The 15,195-nt window shown below is 53.3% G+C and overlaps 1 protein-coding gene across 10 annotated transcripts in view; it reads left to right on the forward strand.

Annotated features, from left to right (window-relative positions):
• TNS3 (tensin 3) overlaps positions 1-15,195 on the forward strand; it is a 227,821-nt gene that overhangs the window by 196,608 nt on the left and 16,018 nt on the right. For all 10 annotated transcript variants that reach the window (XM_033862800.2, XM_033862804.2, XM_033862803.2 and 7 more), the window contains 6 exons: positions 3,143-3,314; positions 4,609-5,207; positions 5,902-5,988; positions 9,982-10,113; positions 13,555-13,650; positions 14,365-14,442. In XM_033862800.2, coding sequence (XP_033718691.1) covers positions 3,143-3,314; positions 4,609-5,207; positions 5,902-5,988; positions 9,982-10,113; positions 13,555-13,650; positions 14,365-14,442 — 1,164 coding nt within the window. The remainder of the gene's footprint in view (positions 1-3,142; positions 3,315-4,608; positions 5,208-5,901; positions 5,989-9,981; positions 10,114-13,554; positions 13,651-14,364; positions 14,443-15,195) is intronic.

Here is a 15,195-nt window from a genome sequence, read left to right on the forward strand (position 1 = left end):
ATCCCGGGAGCCCAGAGGGAGGCCCCTCCTCCCAGCCCTCAGCCCAGGACGCACCATCTGCACAGAGAAAACCAGGAAGTGAGGCGGTCGATGGATTTCCAACCACTGAAGGTATTATGCGGCCTCCTCTGGGCGTCAGCAGAAAAGGGAAAATGTGAGAATGTGGTGAGAGGAGGAACAGACTTGCCACTTTGCCGGGACGATGCCAGGGACCCAAAAGAGCCCGGATCGGGTTGGGCACCAGAGCTCTGACGTGCACGGGGTGTACAGCAGGGTCCGTGTGGTCCCCAGTCCCCCGACTCTGTGGACACGCCCTAATGGGGGCTGTGACCCCAGAAGTCTGACTACCCTGGAGCCCCTCATGTGGTTGGTTTAGGACAGACAGACGTGCTCTCTGTGGCATCTGGAGCCAAGGAAAGCCTGCCAGCCGCAGGCGGGAGGAGGGCAGCCGGGACCAACGCCTGCACGCTTGTCGCCTGCAGGACCTCCCTCGTGTCAGAACTCTCGTCTGCTCCCGTGGCCGTCACCGCACCCCTGAGCCTCCTTCTGGGTCCAGAGCTGAGAAGACGGAGCCCCGATCCCCACCTCCACCCGGCAACGGGGCTCCCGTACAGTCGTCCTTCTGGAAATTTCACCTATCGTTCAACCGTGAACAGCAAATGTGCAAGTTGAACAAAAACCAACCAGGTGGGGCTTCCCTGGTGGCGCAGTGGTTGAGAATCTGCCTGCCAACGCAGGGGACACGGGTTCGTACCCCAGTCCAGGAAGATCCCACGTGCCGCGGAGCAACTGGGCTGTGAGCCACAACTACTGAGCCTGCGCGTCTGGAGCCTGTGCTCCACAACAAGAGAGGCCGCGACAGTGAGAGGCCTGTGTACCGCGATGAAGAGTGGCCCCCGCTCGCCGCAACTAGAGAAAGCCCTCGCACAGAAACGAAGACCCAACGCAGCCAAAAATAAATAAATTAATTAAAAAAAAAACAAAAGAAAACCCCCAACCAGGACACGTTCTGTCTGCTCTCGGGCGTGTGCGCTTCGAGAAATGAGGGGAATCCACGCAGAAGGGTCTGCAGGCTCGACTCGCGCAGCTGGTGCCTCTGCCTGGGCTTGGAGTCCGATTTCAAGGTCGTTCTCCAGCCACGTGGGTCTCCCGTTCTTATGTCTCTGGATTCCCAGCAGGGCCGGTGGCCAGCGCCCCATCACTTGGAGAGTGAAGGGTGTACCCTTACCTCCCACGAGGTTCCCACTCCCCGTGCTGTTAGCATCTCTGAGCACGTGGAGGGGCCAGGAAGCCGGGGCCTCCACTCTGAGGTGCTTGGCCGCCCCCTTAGGGGTTAAATCCTGTTGCCCGGGCAGGGGGCAGAGGGCGATCTGACCAGAGGGAACAGAACCCAGCCACGTGCCCCGGAGTTGGCTCTAACTGAGTTAGGAACAAAGCCACTTTCATGGGAAGCACTGTGCTGGTTGTTTTCTGGAACAGGCAGCATGATAACAGCACAAAGCAGGATCTTATTTCCCCTCGGCTTCTCCTCTTTTGCTGGGGCTCTTGGGCGCCGTGGGAGTGTGGTGCGGGATTCCTGAGGTGGCCGCGGCCCTGGGACTGGGCCAGCGTACGGCTCCCGTCACTGCACGGGGAGCACGGAGAGCAGCCTCAGGACTGGAGGAACTGATCCTGCGAGGCGCTGCTGTGTGCATGCCCGTGCCACGTGCTCTCCGGCGCGCCGTGACACGCTCAAACAGCCCGAAGGCGGGTGCGCTGGACTTGATGGGGAAACTGTTTTTCTGATCCCATGGTTCTGTGCTGCTCCTTGACGTGGGGTCGTAGGGGCTGCTTGGCGTCTCTATCCTCCTCCCACTTTTCCGGCCAGCCTCCTGAACCATATTTCCACGCTTGGCCCTGCCCTGTACTTTTCCGTCGGTGCTTTTGTTAACTCATTCATTAATTCATAGCATGACTGATCTGAAGCTCCCACCAGCTGCAAGCTCAGTGGAGGGGCCAGCAGTGAACATTGGGGGCTTCTCCTGCCCTGTGAGCATGGAGCCTGTTTCTGAAACATGTTCAGTTTAGTTATTTTGAAGTCTGTATCTTTTAACTCCAATGTTTGTATTAGCTGTGGGTGTTTTTCCTTTTCATTTTTTTGTTTTCATTTTCATGTTTTTGTTTTGTTACCTGGCATGCCTGATCAGTTTTTTTAAATTAAATATTTGATATTATCTCCATAAAATTGTAGGTAGATTGATAGATGCATAGATGTCAGATAGATAGATGGGTGGATAGGTGACAGATGGTTGGATAAATGGATGGGTAAACGGATGGATAAATGGGTGGATGGATGGATCGATCGATGATAGATGGAACTGAGTGATGTGAATTTTTTCAACTTTATTATTTTCTGATCAGTCCTCCCTTGTTTTAAGACAGAAAGCAAAATAACCTGTATTTCTCACAATATTATTTTATTGACCATGGTAGATTTGTCCAGTTCTCAAAGCTTAGTTTTTTAAAAAAAGGCAAAATATTAAAAAAAAAAATACCCAGAAATAGTGGAGATGCTAGGCTGCGAGCGGGACGGACATCTGGTCAGCGGATCGTGTGAAGTTCCCTGTGGTGTGTGGGTGTCAGACAGGCAGGCTTTCCTGGTGCTCAGCTTCTCCTCCTCCTGTGACAGGGGTCAGGCCAAGTGGTCTCTGCACCTCTTGGGGGTGAAGACACCGCAGGCAGGACCGTGCTGGTGGAGGGAAGCGTTAGCCGAAAGCATGCGACCCAACCTGGGGCACAAAGTGCTGCTGGGCGGGCACTTTATGGAAAGCGGGTCTTTTCTGTGGTTTGCACAGAGGCCTTGCCCTTTCTAGGGTGGGAAATGGCTTACCTCATCAGCACGGTAAGTATATCAGGGCAAACTGTTCCTCGGGTGAGACACTGGGCTCCTTCCCGTCTCACTGTAAACGCACATCGTCAGTGGGTGGTGGTTATCAGTACGTGTTGACAGCCGCGCGCAGGGACTGGTCAGGTGTGTCTCCTTTTGGAAATGTGCCAGACACGAGGACGCTGCACTTGGCGGAGCCGGGGCACCTCCTCCTGCTGCAGAAAGCTTCGGAAGTGGCACTGCTTCTTACAGCCTGCTCGTGTTTCCTTGATCCAGAACCACGAGGCTGCCCTGAGGTTCTTGGTCACTCTGTGGGGATGTCAGAGAGCCCCGTTGGACCCAAACCTGCGACGCTCCGGGCCGACATGCCCACGGCGCCCTCCTTCCAGCGGGCGTTCACGTCCTCCTGCACGATTTCTGGCCGCAGCCCCAGCCAGCGGAGGGGGAGGTAAGGTGGTCTTTGAACCAAACACAGGCTGCTCTTACAGACCCCAAACCCAAGCACCACGGAGGGAAGGCGGGGGCTTGTCCTCCACATGACACCGGGCTGCCTTGTGGATTGATCACCATCACTTTTCAAAAATGCAGTCAAAATAAAAACTCCTGAGTCCACCCTCACTGTTAGCAGGCGGAGTGCTCAAGGAACACACTGCACTTAGAGTCTGGGCGCAGTGGCCAGCTCAGGACCGAGCATCTGTGAAAACGTTATCTGAGCTGAGGCTGGAAAGGGGGTGCAGTGGCCAGGCTGGGAAGGGGCCTGCCCGGGGCTGCAGATTGGGGTGGACAGGGCAGGCAGGACGTGCTGCTCTCGGAGACATGGAATTTGTGCAGGTGTTCGGGAAAGCATGGGGGGTGCAGGAACACCCCGCAGTGGGATTGGAGGACAGAAAGGATGGGCCACGGACAGCCAGAGAGAAATGTCCTATTTCTCCTTCACAAAGGACTGCCGCTGAGCAAATTCAGATGCTCAGGGTAGGAATCATTTCTTAGTATTTTACTTGTGGGCACATTGGCCTACAGTTATTTACCACCCTAATTCCACCTCCTTTCTCTTTACAAAAAAGGGGGACATTGCGTATCGGGACTCGACATCACACACAGAGCAAATACATGTTTGCTAGTGTGTTAGCTGTCTTTCTATATTTCGAAATATAGAGTAATTTCCAATATTCTTAATATTGGAATTTCCCATTTTCGATATGGCAATCTCCCATGTATCCTTTATCAGCTGGTTGTCCTGCAAGCACTTACGATAACTGACTGTGTCAGGCACTGGTGTTGGGCATCGGGAAGAAAAAAAGAGAACGGGGGGAGGGAGGTTTAAGCAGATCCCATGGTTGGTGCCTGCGTGGTGGGACCAGAGGGAGGACACAGCTAACCCCTGTGCGCACGTGGACACGGGCTTCAAAGTCAGGACACAGTTGAGCTACGTCTTGAACTGAAGAGAAGAGGGGACTTTGCCAGGTGAACAGCGAGGAAGGAAGAGGCACACAGGCTGGGGAGGCAGGGTCGGACCCCACCCCCCACCCCTTCCCTGAGGCTGTAGACCGAGCATCTGGGGTCAACAGTCAGGGGGGAGGCTGGAAGGGCAGGGCCTGAGTTCAGATACTCGGGGAGTCTCGCGCTGCTGCCGGGGGAGCCTCGGCACCCAGCCTCCCCGCCCCCCGCCATGTGGGAACCGTTGCTAATTTCCAGGCATCTCCCTGGACGTGTCGTCCCCTGACGGTTTGTCTTTTGAACAGCCCTTCCTCGGCCGAGCACCAGTGGGTGGACACCAGCCCCAGGTCCACGCTGACCCTGCTGGGGAGCAGCCGGCCCGGCAAGGACGGCCCTGGGCGGCCCCACTTCCCGCCAGCCGAGCTCCAGACGTCCTTCCACGGCCACGAGCTGTCCCTGGCGGAGCCGCCGGAAGCTCTGGGCCCCCCAGGCAGCCAGGCCTTCCTGAGCTTCGGCACTGCCCCTGAAGGAGGTGGGCTCCCCCCCGGCGAGGACCCGGGGGCCTTGCTGGCCAATTCCCACGGAGCGTCCCAGGCCCCCGGCGCCCCGCGGACAGCAGCTGAGGCTGCCGACAACGGCTTCCTGTCCCACAGCTTTCTCACGGTGGCACCTGGACAGAGCAGCCACCACAGCCCCGGCCTGCAGGGCCCGGGGCTGACCCTGCCCGGGCAGCCGCCCCTTCCCGAGAAGAAGCGGGCCTCGGAGGGGGACCGTTCTTTCGGCTCGGTGTCTCCATCCTCAAGCGGCTTCTCCAGCCCCCACAGCGGCAGCACCATGAGCATCCCTTTCCCAAACATCCTCCCGGACTTCCCCAAGGCTGCGGAGGGAGCTGCACCTTCCCCAGGTAGGCACTTCGCCACGGGTAGGGGGCCCACCCCTGTGCTCAAAGGTGCACTTGGGCAGGGACGGACCCTGGGGCTACAGCTGGGCCTGCCCAGTGAGCACCAGTGCTAGGGCTGGGCTGAGCGGCTTGAGAGAAGAATCCAGAGCCTTCAAGGGGTCTTTTCCATCTCACTAGCCCGAAGCACAACACCACCTCGCAATTCATCCGGCTTGTGCGTTCTTTCACGTTAGATTCATTCCAACAGCAGAAAATGCAGACATCTGGGGTGGTTCTGTTTTTTTCCCCTTTGACTTGGAATCAGGGTTCTGTGACAGTAACTGTAAAACAAAACATTAAACAAATACCTTTGAAATTTAATTATGAAATGTTTCAAATGTAAAAGGTATAATAAGACACTGACAGGAGTAAAGCAACACCAGCTCTGCTCTGTGCGCTTCCTGTCTTTCTAACTACGCGTTGTTGAAATGCGTTGCAGAGGCCTGATCGCAGTGTCCTGCTGTCTTTGTGTTTTCTGTTATGAAACAGCCACTCCCTGCTCCGAGTCAGGCTTCTCCCCTGTAGTTAAAGAGAGCGCTCTCCCCAGAGCACCCCGTCCTCGCCCACGGTGGGACTTTGAATTTCTAGGTCCCTTTGAGGTGAGAGTTGCAATGAAAAACGCCCTTCACAGTTATTGTTTTTGAATTCTGTTTTGCAGATAATCCAGGTGATAAGCACGTGTCCGTGAACTTTGTCCAAGATACATCCAAGTTCTGGTACAAGGCAGATATCTCCAGAGAGCAAGGTGCGTGGGTGGGACAAGGGCTCTGCATCCGGGAAGCAGGACCGCGGGGGTGGGAGCGTCAGGGTGGGACGGATGAGCTGGAGGAAGTCACTTTGTGACTCGCCTTGAGGGAAAGGCTACAACCTTTACGTTTTTCTTGGAAAAGCTCAGTCCTAATGAGGGAGCCGGCCGGGATGGGCACCGGCCACGATCGTTCTAGTGTGTGGGGTGTAATTTCTGGTGGCTTCCACCAGACAAGGTTTGGCCAGCGTTGCCAATGATGACGTGATGAGAAGACATCATGGGCCCCAGCCGGTGGGGGAAGGAGAGGTGTCTTTCTAACACCGTTCATGGGCACACCTGCCTGTGTCACGCTGGAAAGACAAGCTGCTGGCGGACTCAGTCCAGCATGTCACACGCACGCATCACAGCAGCTCTGGGTGCGCGGTACAGTCGGAAGACAGCTGGCAAAAATGAGAAATGGTTAATATCTTTGAGCAGCGAAGTCGCGTGTCACTTTTTACTAGAACACGAATAGAAGAGGTGTCCCAGAGGGACGCTGGCATGCCGTCGGTGGTGGTCCCTCTGGGGCAGCCCTTCAGGCGAACAGCACTCACTCCGGCAGAATTCGTGGGATCCCTGCGACGTGCTGGCCCCGCTCACGGGAGCCACCGTCCTCCCTGGGGGTGACGACACGGCCGCCTGTGGGTGGGCTCATCACTCCCGGACGTCCCTCCGAGAGAGGATGCCGTGGAGCTGGCTGGGGCTGGCAGATGCTGGCCAGGATACCCAGAAAGGAGATACCCCAGGGGCTGCTCTCAGCCAGTGGGGAAGAAATCGCAACTGCTCTCCGGGGGAGTGTTTCTCAAAAGTGCCTGGATGTGAACAGTTAAATGGCTGGAAAACAGCACTGTCCAACGTTGTCACTGAAATTCTTCTACTCAATTAGGCAGATAATAAAAATGGTAAGAATGTGCCTTTCTTCCCATGAGCTCAATGGACCTATTGTCATTTCCTATGAGGGGAGCTCGCTTGGCCTGGAGAGGTTTCTGAGTCCCTGAATTGGCCTTTGTGCCGTGCACTCCCCACGTTCCAGGCTCTGTTGTGGCCAGATGCTCCTCCTCGTCCCCTCCCTGCTCTGGTCACAAGAACCCCCAGGACTGTGGCCCTTAGCTCCAGCTGTCTCATCCAGCCCGACAGACCCTGAGAAGTGCTTGTTGGGGACCCTGCCCTAGAGTATTCTGAGCAGACCCTGCTACTCTGGCGGCTCAGCCTTTCAGACCAGGGTGAAGGCTGGGCTGGGCTGCCCCCTTCTCTGACAGAACAGCCAGGCTCCGGCTCCAGAAGAGGCAGGCTTGGTTGGAGAGCACTAGGCGGGTCGTCCTGCGCAATGGCGATGGGAAAGCCTTCCGCGTGGGGTTTGGGGGAGACGATCTGGGTGGAGGGGACCTCCCTTGGTGGTACCTGCTGGGCGGTAGCAATTACTGTTGTCATTTGCCTAATCTTAGCCACACATTTAAAAATAGTTCTTTGGGGGGCTTCCCTGGTGACGCAGTGGTTGAGGGTCCGCCTGCCGATGCAGGGGACATGGGTTCGTGCCCCGGTCCGGGAAGATCCCACATGCCGCGGAGTGGCTGGGCCCGTGAGCCATGGCCACTGAACCTGTGCGTCCGGAGCCTGTGCTCCGCAACGGGAGAGGCCACAGCAGTGAGAGGCCCCCGTACTGCAAAAAATATATATATATTTCTTTGGGGTGGATTCCATCTCAAAATAGTTAGTATGTGCATTGGGCATTGATTTTTCCAGTTGAACTCCAAAAGCATAACTTCCTCTATTTTCTAGATATTTTGTGTAGACAACACCTACACAGATGAATGTTGGGTGTGCCAACTTCTCCAGATGGAAGAAAGCCATCCCTGGGTTTTGTTGTAACTGCTGGGATGTGCCTTTTTCTGGAAAAACTGTACTGAAATTTCAGGGAGATTCAGGAGGGGAAAAAAAAAGCCCTATAGCCTGTTTAGGGGCACAATTGTTCACATATTACTATGGCAAGATTAGGACCTTGGGACTTTTTAAAGGTGAACATAAAAACCGTAGGAGGAAAGTGAAGTAGAAATTAAGTATGGTTGTTCCAGCCGTGCTCTCAGGCCTCTGCCCTCGAATCCTTGAAAACACCAGCTGCAGGGAGAGAGGCGATGACGATCCCGTGGGTGTGCACGAGCTCCTTCTCACACCCTCAATGCGGGCCCATTTCTGTTCCAGAAACAATGAGCCCAGCATTGCCCTCAGGTTCCCTCTGCGGGCGCGTGAGACCCCGGCTCCCTTGTGCCCAGCTGGCCTGGCTTCAGGGATGGGGTCTGGGAGGGGAGGACGGGCTGGAGCAGAGCTGGCCTTCTCTCTGCTGCCCAGAAGTCGGCCTCCCATGAGGCTGGGGCGCTTATTTCCACCACAGTGAAGTAAAATCATGACTTACAAAGAAAAAGCTCTGGTGAGGTTATCACAATTGAAAACTATAACTTCTGTAAGTGGTCTTTCCCCTACTTTAAAAACATAATAGGTCTTCAGCACCCATATTTAGAAAACATGCTATGAGATAAAACCAGCTGCGAAGGCCTGGGGTCCCCCGTGGGGTCCACCCACCCTCCCCTCCCGGGCCTTGAGTTGCTGGAGCAGCAGGTGGGCTTTCACTCCACTGTGTCAGGCTTGCACCCCCCAGGGTCCTACCAAACCCGCTCCCCTTGGAGAGCGCTGTGCTTTCCTGTCCCTCGTGCCCTGTGTGTGTCAGTGTACAGGCTCCTGCCTTACGGCCTTGTCCTGCGGCAGGGGCTGGGACAAGCAACCAATTGTTTCATCCTGCAGCCGAGCAAATGCCATGCCGGGGGCTTGGGGCTGGAGTCGGGATGCACAGGGGCCTGGGACAGAGGGCTTCCTGGGGTTATTTCCTGAGGCGTGACGGGGCTTCCTGCCACTCCTGAGTGTATGTCCGGGCCCCCCATCTACTCCAGACAGGGCCTCGGGCTCTCCAGAAAGGCGGCATTTCCACGGCTGTAATTTTCTAGTGCCTTATATTTTAAATCCCTAGTTTTCTTTCTGTAAAATGTAAAGTTTATAAGAGACATTCTGAGAGATGTTCTGGTTACTAGAGAAAACTCTCGCCGGTGTCTGGGCTGCGTCACCTTGAGGTTACTGTCACCCTAACCCATCCATCCATCCCAATTTCTTCCCGTATCCTGAGCATGGGACCTGGGGGAGCCAGACTTTGAGCTTGAAGGGGAGGGATGTTCTTTATAGGTGACAGTGTGACATGCCTCCCAGCCTCACCAGGGGCAGGTGGAAGGTGCAGTGCCAGGTGCAGCTCGTGGCCCTGACTGGCTGGTGACGGCCGCATCGAATACGGGTTCACAGCCTCGTCCAGGCTGGAAGCAATTGGCCATAACTGCCACGCCTGCCTCAGAGCCACGGGACGGAGGGCCACCTACGCTCCCCCTGGGGCAAATCGTGGAATTCGTATTAGATATTCAGTAACTTTTGGGGTACACTCTCACAGTCTTCAGAAAGTGGGATTGGAAACTTCTTACCTTCTTTGGAAAGTTGAAAGCGCACTTTCTAAAATCTCTAAGAAAAATGCCACGTGGGGAGACGTAGGGCAGGGCCACGGCGGGGAATGCGTGGCGGCCCCGCCTGACTTCCTGCCGGGTCACACTGTGTGTACCGGGACCTGGTCTGGGCACTTGAGCCAGTGAGGCTCGGTTTCCTGGGCTGTCAGGTGTGTGTGTGGGGGGGTCCTCATTTGGCCTTCACAGGTGCTGCGGGGTTAACAGGAGTCGTGTGTGAAGGCAGCACTTTTGTGATCTAAAGGGACGTGCCACCCTGTGCCCCTGTGTCCTTTACAGTCAGGCCCCCAGGAAACCTCGGGTCATCACAGAGGCTTCCCTCACCCTTGTCACGGCCCTGAGTGGAAACAGGCCGTGGCCTCCCCCGGCACACATCAAGTCTCTCTGTTCCCCTCTGCAGCCATCGCTATGCTGAAGGACAAGGAACCCGGGTCATTTATCATCAGGGACAGCCACTCCTTCCGAGGCGCCTATGGCCTGGCCATGAAGGTGGCCACGCCCCCGCCCTCCGTCTTGCAGCTGAACAAGAAAGGTGGGTCCCGCCGGCTCTTCTCAGCGGCACCTCGCCTGTCAGTTACCTTTGTGCCCGTGAGGTGGTGGGTGACCCGGAACAACACTCATAGGTTTTCTTCTTCTTATTTATTTTTTCTGGTGTATTTTGGTAAGTACTGTCTTGGCTCAAGAAGGAAGGTTAATTATTTGTAATTTTTTTTTATTGCTTTGATGGGTGATCAGATGTGAGAACAATGGAGCAAATCCTCTGATAAGGCACCTTTGCTCCCATTTTCAGCCCTGTATGCCTCAGTTCCCTCCTGCTTCCTGTGGGTAGACATCTCTAATAAATTCTTCTCACTATCTGTCCAATGCACACACACATGCATTTTTCCTTTAAGCTTACATAGAATGTGGCATACTATATACACGGTTCTTGTTCCTACACCCAGTGGAGTATTTTGATGGATTGAAGGTGAGGCCAGTGCAAGCCTGGAGTCATGAGATTATCCTTCCTTAGGGGAAAGGACAAAGCCTTCTTCCTCTCTGATCCAACACTGCACAAGGGGCAAATACTAGCCGAATAACGTGTAATACAGGCAAGGCTTCTTCTTACCTTTTTAATGCTTTTTGTCATGAACATAACCATGTATAGAAGAGTTTGCGAGGCCTGCATGCACAGGTAAGCATTACTATGAAGCAGACATGCATGTACCCAAACATAGGCCACAACCTTGTGGGGAAGCCCCTACATGCCCTTTCCTGTGTGTTGTAATCCATCGCCACCATGACTTTTTGGTTTCCAAGGATCCTGGATTTGACTAGGTGAGGCCCTTCCAGCGGCCCCTTGTCCTTCTGACATACCCCCCATTAGTCCCTGAGCACGCCAGCTTTCTGAAACAGCAGACGTGTTTTAGGCTTACTTTGTACTTTCCCTGCCCCAGCCATTTCTCTAAAGATCCTTGGTTCTTTTTATTGGGGAACGGTATCTAGAAACCAAGATCTAATCGCTAGGTTTGCTCTTTGCTATCCGAGTACCACTCCTTCTCTCTAGGACCTGAGCTAGGGAACGTATCCTTTTAAAAAATTCCTGAGCTCACGTTGATACCACCCGTTCACATACAGTATCACCAGGTCCTTTCTCACCTCTCCTTCAGGGATGAGCTCGGTTCCCAACAAATCAATACACTTCTTCCCTTTCTCTGTCCCCTAATATGCGGTTTCTGGTTTATTCTTTTTTTTTTCTTTTTATTGCACCCTGCCCTCCTTGCCCTTTTTTTTTTTAACCAACTATGCCACAAACTCTAAGGAAAGGGAAGAGATTCTTTTCCCCTAAATGGAGATTGTGTACTGGAATGTCAGCAAGTTACATGGCTCTTCCTAGGGCACCTGGGCTCACCTGGGTGGGGCGAGGGTAGATCAGAATAAGCACAGATTCTGAACCTTTGGTGTTTAAACCAAATGACACTCACCTGCTTCACTCACGCTCTGTGCCCAGTACCAAATCCTGGGATGAAATCTCTGCTTAAAGCTTCCTGGAGAAAATTGCCTTGGAGTGAGTTACACCTTGAAGAATGAGATTTGGTTTCCAAGGGGTCCGGCTTCAGGCATGGCCAAGGGGTTTTCAGGAAACTTCGATGGTCGGTTTGGGCAAAGGTAGTGGTTGTGTGAATAGAAGGGGGCGGGATGAGGCTGAGAGGAGCAGGTGATTCAGAGGCCAGATCTGTGGCTATTGTCATGTCTGGAAGTGAAGGGGGAGGAGGCTCTGTGCAGATCAGGCAGAACAGGGGAGCCTCGGAAGTAGGGCCCCAGGGCATCCAGAATTCCTGCATGAGAAGCTCCACCAAACACTCCACTGGCTTTAGAGTGGTTTAAATAGAGGCTTTTGTAGCTCAGGAGCTGACTCGGCCCTGATTGTGGAGGATGTAAGGCACTTGGCAGTATTTGGAAACATGCTGAGTGATGATTATATCAGAAAAGACTCAGGACCGGAACCTCAGGGATGGGTGATGAGGGAGCAGAAGTGAGTGCATGGCAGCTCCCAGGCTCCTCGGTTTCAGCTGAAGCTTTTAAAACTTTTTTTTTTTTTTTTTTTTTTTTTTACTGCATGCATTATCTTTTTGGAAATACAGATGGTGGTGTATAATTCTTACCTCCAGACATGCATCCCGCCTCTAAGGCCCACTTTGTCTCAATCTTCAGGCAAAGGCAACAAAATAGAGGATGTTAGAATAGCAGAGTTCAGGACATGCAACATTGCCAGGCGCATCCTCTGGGCGAAATTTTGTCTGGTTGCCTTGCCTTCACCCGACCCCTGGATTTGGCATTTGGATTTCACAGTCTAAGGATAGATCTGAGAGGACAGTTGACCGGGAAAAAGCCCAGCAAGTCACCACCCACCCCTGGCACCCCGGAGACGGGACAGCGACAGATGTGTGGGGTGCTGGTCTCCGAATCCCCATGCAGCTGGGTTCCCCACTGACTCACTTCTCACCACTGGCATCCAGACCACACTCTGTGTCTGCCTTCAGTTTGGAAGCCGTGGATCATTTTCCTCCCACAACTGAATGGCAAAATGTTCTTGTCCCCATTTTTATTCAGTACTGCCTTTTATGGAATCTGATCATCTCCTTTCCTACCAGCTATACTACCCCTGTGAAATGCTGACACCGATGTTGTTGATATTTGTCACTGTTGTTTAAAATAAGCATTGCTGGGGAGCCTGCCATGGCCCAGGTGTGGAGCCCAAACCCACCTCTAGCAGGTCCTGCCATCAGAAATGTTAGAAGTTACCGCAGGCAGACATGTTCCCATGGGGACACGTTCTCATGGAGACACGTTCCCATGGAAACACGTTCCCAGGGAGGGTGCTGAACGAGGCAGGACGGAAACACTGCTCAGTGTGAATGTGAATGTCTGTGGGACTCATTAGCATAGTGCAGTACTTTTCCACCATCAGACAGTTTGCCATTCTGTGGCTTTTCGTGATGCACTTTCTCTTTGGGCTCGTGGGCTGGCATGAACACAGGTCTGTGTAGCAGCAATATGATTACAGGGGTTTGTGTACCTGACTCCTGGCTAAATCTTACCCAGAAGACTGGCACCCTTCCCGCTCTTTCCAGTGATTCATTCTTGGTCATCATGCTGTGTCTGGGTCTTTCTAAGTTCTCCTCTTAGGAGGCAAAGGAGCTGGAGGTCCATGTTCCCAGTTCTTAGCTGCTCATTTCCGTCGCTGGGAATTCTGCAGTGTTTGAGGCTGTCTCCTAAGGACTCCTCCACCTGTAAGCACAGTCACTGGAGGGGGTTCTAGCTGCCCATCGGGCAGTGCTCAGCCAGCCTTCCTGCAGCCCAGCTACCATTCCTAGAGTGGTTCTTGGCAGCCAACCTACTGCGGGGGCCAGACTCTCCTTCCTTCTCTCTCATCCTCCCCTGCTCTCATGTTTTAAAACTCTCTTCTCTTTCTTTTAAACCTCTACCACAGCTGGAGATTTGGCCAATGAACTCGTTCGGCATTTTTTGATCGAGTGCACCCCAAAAGGGGTGCGGTTGAAAGGGTGCTCCAACGAACCGTATTTTGGTAAGTGGCTGAGAGCCTGACTTGGTGTTCTGAACCCACGCGCACGCGTTGCCTCTGCTCACTGCCATCGCTCCGCTGGGGCTTCACGCAGAGCATTTACTTTTCATCCCCATTCAGAGATTCCTCAATTATCCTCTCTAAAATAAACTGGATATTAAATTTTCTTAAAAACTTTCTCAAAACTAAGCAAATAAAATGCACGGCGCTGGGACTGGAAATGCAGATTCCACAAGGTACGGTCCAGGCAGGCGGGCAGAGAAGGGTGGACTAGGTTGGGGCCTGAGTGTGACCCCACCCTCCGGGCACAAGAGAAGCACAGGCGCCCTGTAAGACAAGAGCCTTCCCGCCCCCGCGGGCATGTCCGAAAGACGGCATGAGCTCACAGGCAGAGCTTGAGCGAAAAGCATCACCTTACAGAGATGATTCGGTGGTACCGGTGGGAGCTGCCTCAGATTCAGCAGACTGTGCGACTTGTTCGTTATGAATTGGTGATGAAGTGTCTTTGCTGAGAATCACCTGCAGTTCCCTTTATCTGCCCCTCTGCCGTCTGCTGAACTTATGGCTTCATTGACGTTTTGCACAAATTCCCACAATAATGGGGCACGTTGGGTGCTAAAACTATAAGGGGTCACCCTTTGCAGCAGCCTCCTTTCAGGAGATAAATTGGCTATTTAGGGCAGTGCTAACGCCTGTTTGCTCTTCATCTCTTCACAGGGAGCCTGACGGCTTTGGTGTGTCAGCATTCCATCACGCCCTTGGCTTTGCCCTGCAAACTGCTCATTCCGGATAGAGGTACGCTGCCGGGGCCTGAGGGCTGCTCTGGCTCTGTGTGGGGTCACCCGCAGGGTGTTGGGATCCGAAGAGATTCCTTGAGAAAAATCAGACCAGAACTTCCTTGCCATCACGTACTCTGTGGGTAAACCCTGAATAGTTTACCCAGGTCAGGTAAGAAGAGGTGGCCTGCTGCCCCTGCAGCCTCCAGTCATGTCTTTATGTCATGGCTTTGTGAAAAGTTTCCTTGGAGCCAAGATTCTGTAGCTCAAAGTTATAAAACGCCTGGGCTCAGAGACCTTCCAGGTCATTTACATTTAAATTTTAGAATTCTACAAAATCAGCAAAATGTTGATATTGTTGACGTCAGGTGCTGGATGAACTATTGTCTTTACCTTTGTGTTTGTTTCAAAGTATTCATGGTGAAAAGATTTTTAAAAATAGCACCCACAGCAGGCGATCAGGCATATCCCCACTTTCCTAGACAATCTCAAGTTCACATAATTGTATTATATTCCAGAAACATCATTAATTTAAAATACAGGCAAATGTGACTTAACTTTTTTTTTTTAAGGGAAGTCCTTTATTTTTATTATTTATTTATTTATTTATTTATTTACTTACTTACTTTTGGCTGTGTTGGGTCTTTGTTTCTGTGCGAGGGCTTTCTCTAGTTGCGGCGAGCGGGGCCCACTTTTCATCGCAGTGCGTGGGCCTCTCACTATCGCGGCCTCTCTTGTTGCGGAGCACAGGCTCCAGACGCACAGGCTCAGT

This window comes from Tursiops truncatus, chromosome 9 (genome assembly GCF_011762595.2).
Source record: "Tursiops truncatus isolate mTurTru1 chromosome 9, mTurTru1.mat.Y, whole genome shotgun sequence".
In the NCBI taxonomy this organism is placed as follows: Eukaryota; Metazoa; Chordata; class Mammalia; order Artiodactyla; family Delphinidae; genus Tursiops; species Tursiops truncatus.